Source organism: Drosophila sechellia, chromosome X (genome assembly GCF_004382195.2).
Source record: "Drosophila sechellia strain sech25 chromosome X, ASM438219v1, whole genome shotgun sequence".
In the NCBI taxonomy this organism is placed as follows: domain Eukaryota; kingdom Metazoa; phylum Arthropoda; class Insecta; order Diptera; family Drosophilidae; genus Drosophila; species Drosophila sechellia.
In genome coordinates, this window is record NC_045954.1 from 13,033,384 (window position 1) to 13,042,824 (window position 9,441).

Genomic DNA, 9,441 nt, shown 5'->3' on the forward strand with positions numbered 1-9,441 from the left:
TTTGAAGGGCTATTGATTTTCAGTTGCACTTTCAATACGTGCGATTTCGTTACTTAACACTGGTGACTCACGCTGGTTCATTTAGACTCGTCAACCAAAAGAATGATATATATATATGATGAGTATATCCCTTTTCCTTATTTATACCAAGTGCGCCATACCGTCCTTCAGGTTCAGGTTGGTCGGATCCCAGCTGGCGAAAGGGAGGGCACTACATGACAAGAGAGAGACGGGAACAGTGCATTACGAACATGACTTTGGCTTGTCAGCAAATCAAAAGCTCCAATGCACATGACCGGCGGCCAAGGGGCCATCCACTTTGGACAACCACGGATCGTGCGAGTGTAAATGGATTTTTGATTGCCCTTTCATATATGTATACTTTTTTGGACCCTGGAACCGGGATACCCGCCACCTCTCTTCACCAACCAGATTTAGCCTTGATCATGGCCTGACAACAGAGTGTGACAAATGCACTCCCACTAATTGGTAATGCAGAACACTCACCCGGTGAAGATATAAAGCCGAAAGATATACGACTGAAAAAACACATGTTTAAGCCCGGATTTGGGGACATTGGGAACTCGGATCCGAATTCGTTGGGCTGTGGGAAAGTGAACTCAGTGGAAATAGCTACAGTTTATCAGTTTGTAATTTTATTTATAACTTGTCTGGACCTGCGGTGCACTCGATTAATTTGGAGTTGAAGTGGAAGTCATACTGATCCTGAATCAGTATGAAAGTAGAACGTTCCAGTCCAGGTGGATTACCAAAGACATGTATATATATAAATTCGTCTCCAAAACCAAGGCATCATCACAGATCATCCTCGTATATTGACATTCGATTTGCTGGCCTTAGTTGAAACGCCAAGCGCGCAGGTTCTTAATAGTTTCTTCCATTTCGGCCTTGCGCGTGCGGGAATCGTTAGGACGACTTGGGAGTGAAGTGTCCCGAGCTAGCTGCTGCTCCAACTGCTCATTGCGGGCGGTGAGCTGTTTCTCAAATAGCTGGGCCAGCTTATCGGCATGTTGAGCCTGCACGGCTACCTTTCCATAGGAAACGGGCTCGTACGCCAGCTTCAGTTGATCGACCAGATAGGTGAGGTCGCCAACGGCCTGCTGCAGTTTGATCAGGGCTCTGCCATGCTTTAAGAACGTCTCATCGCAATTGCTGCCGTATTGTAATATGTAATTCACCCTGATCCCCCGGGACAACTTGAGGAAATCCTGGTGCTGCGATAACTGCGACTTTAGCGTGTCGGTAAGTTTTTCAGACAGCTCCATGGGTGGCAAATCGGCGGCTATCACCGGGCGGATGCCACTAAAATTGGTCCTACTGGGAACCACGCTGTCGGAGGCACTACGCACCAAGCGATAGGGCGAAATAATGCTGCGAATGGATGGCGCTTCCCCGCTCTGGGATCGTCTGTAGCCAGAATGCATGGTGGCTGGATTACGCTCACACGTTGAGGGTATTATAGTCTGGACCAGGATACACTGCGGGCAAGGCGGTGGGAATAACTCGATTGGCTTCTGTTTATGGTAAAATCAGTGGTTGTGTGATGGTTGTGGCTGCAATGGAGTAGCCACCACCCCGTGTAATTACTTTGACCCACTGCCAGCACGCTGGAGTTGAGTTGACCAGCTCGGAAAGTGTTGCAAATAGAACCTGGCAGCGGATTAATGGGGGGATGGGTGGGGTGGTTGCAATGGCATTAATGCACTCACAAAAAGCGTTGGGATCGAAAATAAGCATCATTTCGTGTTGTGTTTCGCGTATGCGTCTGTGTATTTAGCATAAATCTTATTAGATTTGAATTTTCCTTCAGCGAGATATCGATAAGTCGTCTAAAAATTGTAAACTGATATGAAACCGTGTTTTGCAAATAACGCTGGTATGTTGCACCCAGCAAGCAGTGGTCAATCTTATAGCATTGAACTTATGGCATCGAGCCGCGATTTGTTGTGTAAAAAAGCGTGTTAGAAATGTGTTTTATACAAGTACGCTGCAATAGCCGTGTTTGTGGTCTAAAAACTTTCTCGGAATGGTACAATATGTACAGGATGTTAGCGATTGGCTTCGTCACTCACCGTCGTACTACTGATAAATTAATTTTGCTTCATCGAACAGAACGGCGAAAAAATGTAAGAAATTATAAAATTTTGTCGTGTAAAAAAGACGAGTACCAAATTTTGATATGCTCTCAAAAGTGTAAAAGTTCCTAATGATCCGAATGATGTAGCTACACTTAACTCAATGACTACTGGACGCTTAAATACGTAAACCTTCAGCCGGTCTCCATATTTTCATGCACACAATATTTGAATTTTCGTTCAGCTGGATATTCTCGTATATTATCGAACAAAAAAAAACAGCAAATTCACCACTTCTGGCTAAACGGGGTCACCACCAATACACTTACATACGTTAAAGTTCGAAGTTTATCATGCATCTCATTTGCAATTTTTGAAGGGCTATTGATTTTCAGTTGCACTTTCAATACGTGCGATTTCGTTACTTAACACTGGTGACTTACGCTGGTTCATTTAGACTCGTCAACCAAAAGAATGATATATATATATGATGAGTATATCCCTTTTCCTTATTTATACCAAGTGCGCCATACCGTCCTTCAGGTTCAGGTTGGTCGGATCCCAGCTGGCGAAAGGGAGGGCACTACATGACAAGAGAGAGACGGGAACAGTGCATTACGAACATGACTTTGGCTTGTCAGCAAATCAAAAGCTCCAATGCACATGACCGGCGGCCAAGGGGCCATCCACTTTGGACAACCACGGATCGTGCGAGTGTAAATGGATTTTTGATTGCAGTCGGCGGCCTTTTCATATATGTATATTTTTTGGATCCTGGAACCGGGATACCCGCCACCTCTCTTCACCAACCAGATTTAGCCTTGATCATGGCCTGACAACAGAGTGTGACAAATGCACTCCCACTAATTGGTAATGCAGAACACTCACCCGGTGAAGATATAAAGCCGAAAGATATACGACTGAAAAAACACATGTTTAAGCCCGGATTTGGGGACATTGGGAACTCGGATCCGAATTCGTTGGGCTGTGGGAAAGTGAACTCAGTGGAAATAGCTACAGTTTATCAGTTTGTAATTTTATTTATAACTTGTCTGGACCTGCGGTGCACTCGATTAATTTGGAGTTGAAGTGGAAGTCATACTGATCCTGAATCAGTATGAAAGTAGAACGTTCCAGTCCAGGTGGATTACCAAAGACATGTATATATATAAATTCGTCTCCAAAACCAAGGCATCATCACAGATCATCCTCGTATATTGACATTCGATTTGCTGGCCTTAGTTGAAACGCCAAGCGCGCAGGTTCTTAATAGTTTCTTCCATTTCGGCCTTGCGCGTGCGGGAATCGTTAGGACGACTTGGGAGTGAAGTGTCCCGAGCTAGCTGCTGCTCCAACTGCTCATTGCGGGCGGTGAGCTGTTTCTCAAATAGCTGGGCCAGCTTATCGGCATGTTGAGCCTGCACGGCTACCTTTCCATAGGAAACGGGCTCGTACGCCAGCTTCAGTTGATCGACCAGATAGGTGAGGTCGCCAACGGCCTGCTGCAGTTTGATCAGGGCTCTGCCATGCTTTAAGAACGTCTCATCGCAATTGCTGCCGTATTGTAATATGTAATTCACCCTGATCCCCCGGGACAACTTGAGGAAATCCTGGTGCTGCGATAACTGCGACTTTAGCGTGTCGGTAAGTTTTTCAGACATCTCCATGGGTGGCAAATCGGCGGCTATCACCGGGCGGATGCCACTAAAATTGGTCCTACTGGGAACCACGCTGTCGGAGGCACTACGCACCAAGCGATAGGGCGAAATAATGCTGCGAATGGATGGCGCTTCCCCGCTCTGGGATCGTCTGTAGCCAGAATGCATGGTGGCTGGATTACGCTCACACGTTGAGGGTATTATAGTCTGGACCAGGATACACTGCGGGCAAGGCGGTGGGAATAACTCGATTGGCTTCTGTTTATGGTAAAATCAGTGGTTGTGTGATGGTTGTGGCTGCAATGGAGTAGCCACCACCCCGTGTAATTACTTTGACCCACTGCCAGCACGCTGGAGTTGAGTTGACCAGCTCGGAAAGTGTTGCAAATAGAACCTGGCAGCGGATTAATGGGGGGATGGGTGGGGTGGTTGCAATGGCATTAATGCACTCACAAAAAGCGTTGGGATCGAAAATAAGCATCATTTCGTGTTGTGTTTCGCGTATGCGTCTGTGTATTTAGCATAAATCTTATTAGATTTGAATTCTCCTTCAGCGAGATATCGATAAGTCGTCCAAAAATTGTAAACTGATATGAAACCGTGTTTTGCAAATAACGCTGGTATGTTGCACCCAGCAAGCAGTGGTCAATCTTATAGCATTGAACTTATGGCATCGAGCCGCGATTTGTTGTGTAAAAAAGCGTGTTAGAAATGTGTTTTATACAAGTACGCTGCAATAGCCGTGTTTGTGGTCTAAAAACTTTCTCGGAATGGTACAATATGTACAGGATGTTAGCGGTTGGCTTCGTCACTCACCGTCGTACTACTGATAAATTAATTTTGCTTCATCGAACAGAACGGCGAAAAAATATTAGAAATTATAAAATTTTGTCGTGTAAAAAAGACGAGTACCAAATTTTGATATGCTCTCAAAAGTGTAAAAGTTCCTAATGATCCGAATGATGTAGCTACACTAAACTCAATGACTACTGGACGCTTAAATACGTAAACTTTCGCCTGATCTCCATATTTTCATGCACACAAGATTTGAATTTTCGTTCAGCCGTATATTATCGATAAGTCGATTATTGTAGACCACAAATTGTCTGGTATATTTGCGGTAGCAATTTAATACTTCTCTTACCGACTTCTCTAATCTTATTAGATTTGAATTCTCCTTCAGCGAGATATCGATAAGTCGTCCAAAAATTGTAAACTGATATGAAACCGTGTTTTGCAAATAACGCTGGTATGTTGCACCCAGCAAGCAGTGGTCAATCTTATAGCATTGAACTTATGGCATCGAGCCGCGATTTGTTGTGTAAAAAAGCGTGTTAGAAATTTGTTTTATACAAGTACGCTGCAATAGCCGTGTTTGTGGTCTAAAAACTTTCTCGGAATGGTACAATATGTACAGGATGTTAGCGATTGGCTTCGTCACTCACCGTCGTACTACTGATAAATTAATTTTGCTTCATCGAACAGAACGGCGAAAAAATATTAGAAATTATAAAATTTTGTCGTGTAAAAAAGACGAGTACCAAATTTTGATATGCTCTCAAAAGTGTAAAAGTTCCTAATGATCCGAATAATGTAGCTACACTAAACTCAATGACTACTGGACGCTTAAATACGTAAACCTTCAGCCGGTCTCCATATTTTCATGCACACTAGATTTGAATTTTCGTTCAGCCGTATATTATCGATAAGTCGATTATTGCAGACCACAAATTGTCTGGTATATTTGCGGTAACAAGTTAATACTGCTCTAACCGGAAAATAACTTAAAAATTAAATGATTTCATTTTTTTGTAATAAAAGCCCGTGCGGAATTTATTAATATTTATACATATATAAATTCTATATTAAAGAGCTCTTGAGCAGTCTACCAATTTACAAAATCAACTGCTTCTTTTGTAAATTTATTTAATATTATTAAAAAAAATCATGCACATACGAATCTTTAGTTTTCTAACTTGGAAAAGAAACTTATATTAAAAAAAAAATCCTATATGGATGTACTAAAAAGTTCGCCAACCCTGGATTTATGCGCGCATGTGCTTAAATCGATTGCTATTTTAGATCGCATCTTCTTTGAAAGTTAGGAAAGGATACAGTTCACAATTCATTTAAAAATTAATATATATAGTTATGCTGATTCAGTGACACTGTGAACAAATATCAAAGGTTTACTCGCACACAAAGCTGCGTTTTCTGACCATTAAAGTACTTCCATTGGATTATAATTATCGATTTTTGGCAGCTCGTAAACAACCCCCTGAAAAAATTCGGCAGAATCTGAAGAAATGGCTTATGTGAGTTGAAATCCCAATATTTAGACTTATTTAGGCCTATTTTAGACTTGTTACTAAAGATTTATAATGGTTTCCGTAGCTTTTGAAGGCCACCAAATGTCCCACGGACGAGCTTTCGCTGACCAATCGGGCTATAGTGAATGTTGGTGATTTTCCGGAGGAAATCAAGTAGGTGGTCCTTCTGGGCATACAAGTCCTGGTAATTCATTGCTTGTATATATATAATACCTACTTGCATCGCTTGCAGGTATGCGGACATATCGCCGGCTCCAGGTCAGCACTTCATCTTTGCGCTGGAGAGGACTGTCGAGGTGCCCAGCGGCTATGTGGGCTTCTCCCTGGTCCAACGAAAGTGGGCCATGGTGTCCATTAACCAGGAACTGGAGGTTCGTCCCTATCGCTTCGATGCCAGCTCGGATGTCATCACCTGTGTGTCCTTCGAGACGGACTTTCTGCAGAAGAAGACGTGAGTGCATATAGTATACTGAGTCAAGGGTATTATGTAATATCGATTGTTATCTACCATCCTGTGCAGTGTCTCCCAGGAACCCTATGACTCCGATCAAATGGCCAAGGAGTTCCTTATGCAGTTCGCCGGAATGGCACTCACCGTTGGCCAATCACTGGTCTTCAATTTTAAGGATAAGAAACTTCTCGGCCTGGCCGTCAAATCGCTAGAGGCCATCGATCCCAAGAGCTTGGGCGAGGGCAAGGACACCTCGATGCGTAATGTCCGCTTCGGCCGCATTCTGGGCAACACGGTGGTGCAGTTCGAGAAGGCCGAAAACAGCTCGCTGAATCTGCAGGGCAAGAGCAAGGGCAAGGTGGTGCGCCAGTCCATTATAAACCCGGATTGGGACTTTGGCAAGATGGGCATCGGTGGCCTGGACAAAGAGTTCAATTCGATATTCCGGCGAGCCTTCGCATCCCGTGTCTTCCCACCGGAACTAGTCGAGCAGCTGGGCTGCAAGCACGTCAAGGGCATTCTTCTTTATGGTCCACCTGGTACGGGCAAAACTCTGATGGCTCGCCAAATCGGCACTATGTTGAATGCCAGGGAGCCGAAAATTGTCAACGGACCGCAGATTCTTGACAAGTACGTGGGTGAATCGGAGGCCAATGTCCGCCGGCTGTTTGCCGAGGCTGAGGAGGAGGAGAAGCGCCTGGGTCCCAACAGTGGACTACATATCATCATCTTCGACGAGATCGATGCCATTTGCAAGCAGCGTGGCTCCGTGGCCGGAAATAGTGGTGTCCACGACACCGTCGTCAATCAGTTGCTAACCAAAATCGATGGCGTCGATCAGCTGAACAACATCCTCGTTATCGGCATGACCAATCGCAGGGACATGATTGACGAGGCCTTGCTGCGACCGGGTCGCCTCGAGGTCCAAATGGAGATCAGCCTGCCCAACGAGCAGGGTCGCGTCCAGATCCTCAATATCCACACCAAGCGGATGCGCGAATTCAACAAGATTAACGACGATGTGGACAACAAGGAGATCGCCGCACTGACCAAGAATTTCAGCGGTGCCGAGCTGGAGGGTTTGGTCCGTGCCGCCCAGTCGAGTGCCATGAACCGACTGATCAAGGCCGATGCCAAGGTGACCGTGGATCCCGAGGCCATGGAAAAGTTGAAGGTCAATCGAGATGATTTCCTGCACTCGCTGGAGAATGACATTAAGCCGGCATTCGGTACGGCCCAGGAGATTCTAGACAATATGCTGGCCCGGGGTGTTATCAACTGGGGTACTCCGGTTAGCAATCTCCTCGAGGACGGCATGCTGTATGTGCAGCAGGCCAAGGCTCCAGAGTCTAGCGGCTTGGTCTCCGTACTCGTGGCCGGAGCCCCCAACTCTGGTAAGACGGCACTGGCCGCTCAGCTGGCCAAGATGTCAGACTTCCCGTTCGTGAAGGTCTGCTCGCCAGAGGACATGGTCGGCTACACTGAGTCGGCCAAGTGCCTGCACATCCGTAAGATCTTCGACGACGCGTATCGTTCCATGCTTAGCTGCATTGTGGTGGACAATGTGGAGCGCCTGCTGGACTACGGATCGATTGGGCCTCGGTATTCCAATATGACGCTACAGGCACTGCTGGTGCTGCTCAAGAAACAGCCACCAAAGGGCCGGAAACTGCTCATACTATGCACATCGAGCAGGAGGTATGTTGAGATTCGGGATTTCCCTGTCGATTACTACTCCTACTTCTTTTTTATTAGGGAGGTCCTGGAAGAGATGGAGATGCTGACGGCCTTCACCTCGGTGCTCCACGTGCCTAATCTCTCTAAGCCGGACCACGTTCTGGCCGTGCTGGAGAACACGGACATCTTTAGCAAGGGCGAGATCCAGGCGATTGGCAAGAAGATGGCGGGCAAACGGTAGGATATTTGATTCTAAGGAAAACGTCCTATAAATAATTACTGATTACCTATCCATCTTGACCAGCGTGTTTATTGGCATCAAGAAGCTGCTGGGTCTCATTGACATGGCTAGGCAAACGGAGCAATCACAGCGGGCCATCAAGTTCCTGTCCAAGATGGAAGAGGAGGGTGGTCTCGACATGGTGGCGCGGCAGTAAGGCATCTAAAACTGTATGTGCCCAAATGCAGTCTCAATTATTAGCTTCTAAGTGCTAAGGACGGGCGATGAATAGAGATGAAACCAAATCACAAACGGAATCAGAATCTCCATGTACACGTACATATACACCGCTAAACATATATAACATAAACAGATATATATATATATATATATATATATAAACAATCCAGGCTTTGCGATGTTTGTTCGGTCCCAAAACCCAGATAAAAATCACAATCCACATCCCGGAGGAGTTTCGTATGCTTCTGAGTTCCCCCACAGAGCTCAATCAAATCAGACAGATATGTGAGACCCGTGACCTGAAGATGATGGCATATAAATGACATAATATGGCTAAAATGGACAGATACTCAATTACATTTATAAATAAATAACACGCGTAGCTAATAACTCGTTAAAGGCATGATAATCTTTCTCGTTACCTTTAATTTTAGGACTTTTGCTTCAGTACATTCCCAATAAGAAACGAAAAACGGGAGAAAACACCAAAGTATTTGCCTTTGGGCATTGTGAACGTTGTTTATCGGTAACTAACTAATTAAATATTTATTAAATCAAATATTGTTAACCGCCAATGTTATAATTATATCTTAAATAAAGTAAAACAAACTTAAATTCCAATTTTAACTGGCTCGCCTTTTTGCTTATCATTTCATTTTAAAAAAGAAATTACTTTTTAAAGTTGGGCTTCTCAGGAGTATTCTTATTCATGTTTAAAAACCTACCCATTCAACTTGAAACCACAGTTTACCATTCTGTAGAAATTACT

General features: G+C 44.7%; 3 protein-coding genes across 4 annotated transcripts; 1 reads left to right on the forward strand and 2 right to left on the reverse strand.

The window, feature by feature from the left end:
- Positions 1-680: 680 nt before the first annotated feature.
- LOC6618648 lies at positions 681-2,245 on the reverse strand. The gene is made up of 2 exons (XM_002042871.2): positions 2,094-2,245; positions 681-1,499 (listed from the first exon to the last, which is right to left on the reverse strand). The coding sequence occupies exon 2, from the start codon at positions 1,443-1,445 to the stop codon at positions 858-860; it is 588 nt and encodes a 195-aa protein (XP_002042907.1). The 5' UTR covers positions 1,446-1,499; positions 2,094-2,245; the 3' UTR covers positions 681-857.
- Positions 2,246-3,157: 912 nt separating this feature from the next.
- On the reverse strand, positions 3,158-5,350 carry LOC6618649. 2 transcript variants are annotated; one of them, XM_032726165.1, is made up of 2 exons: positions 5,200-5,350; positions 3,158-3,976 (listed from the first exon to the last, which is right to left on the reverse strand). In XM_032726165.1, the coding sequence occupies exon 2, from the start codon at positions 3,920-3,922 to the stop codon at positions 3,335-3,337; it is 588 nt and encodes a 195-aa protein (XP_032582056.1). In that variant the 5' UTR covers positions 3,923-3,976; positions 5,200-5,350; the 3' UTR covers positions 3,158-3,334. The 2 variants fall into 2 exon arrangements, with proteins under 2 accessions (XP_032582056.1, XP_032582057.1); XM_032726166.1 differs by lacking the exon at positions 5,200-5,350 and adding an exon at positions 4,571-4,722.
- Positions 5,351-5,830: 480 nt separating this feature from the next.
- LOC6618650 (vesicle-fusing ATPase 1) lies at positions 5,831-9,293 on the forward strand. Its single transcript, XM_032726810.1, has 6 exons — positions 5,831-6,069; positions 6,149-6,237; positions 6,317-6,535; positions 6,605-8,233; positions 8,291-8,449; positions 8,517-9,293. Exons 1-6 carry the CDS (start codon positions 6,061-6,063, stop codon positions 8,647-8,649), a joined length of 2,238 nt encoding a protein of 745 aa, XP_032582701.1. The 5' UTR covers positions 5,831-6,060; the 3' UTR covers positions 8,650-9,293.
- The last annotated feature ends 148 nt before the right edge of the window (positions 9,294-9,441 follow it).

What these genes read in the sequence shown, in the direction of transcription:
- LOC6618648 (XM_002042871.2), bottom strand. Translation starts at nt 1,445, where the DNA reads ATGCATTCTGGCTACAGACGATCCCAGAGCGGGGAAGCGCCATCCATT.
- LOC6618649 (XM_032726165.1), bottom strand. Translation starts at nt 3,922, where the DNA reads ATGCATTCTGGCTACAGACGATCCCAGAGCGGGGAAGCGCCATCCATT.
- LOC6618650 (XM_032726810.1), top strand. An exon ending in GATTTTCCGGAGGAAATCAA is followed by an intron (nt 6,238 to 6,316) that starts GTAGGTGGTCCT and finishes CATCGCTTGCAG; the next exon opens with GTATGCGGACATATCGCCGG. An exon ending in GACTTTCTGCAGAAGAAGAC is followed by an intron (nt 6,536 to 6,604) that starts GTGAGTGCATAT and finishes CATCCTGTGCAG; the next exon opens with TGTCTCCCAGGAACCCTATG.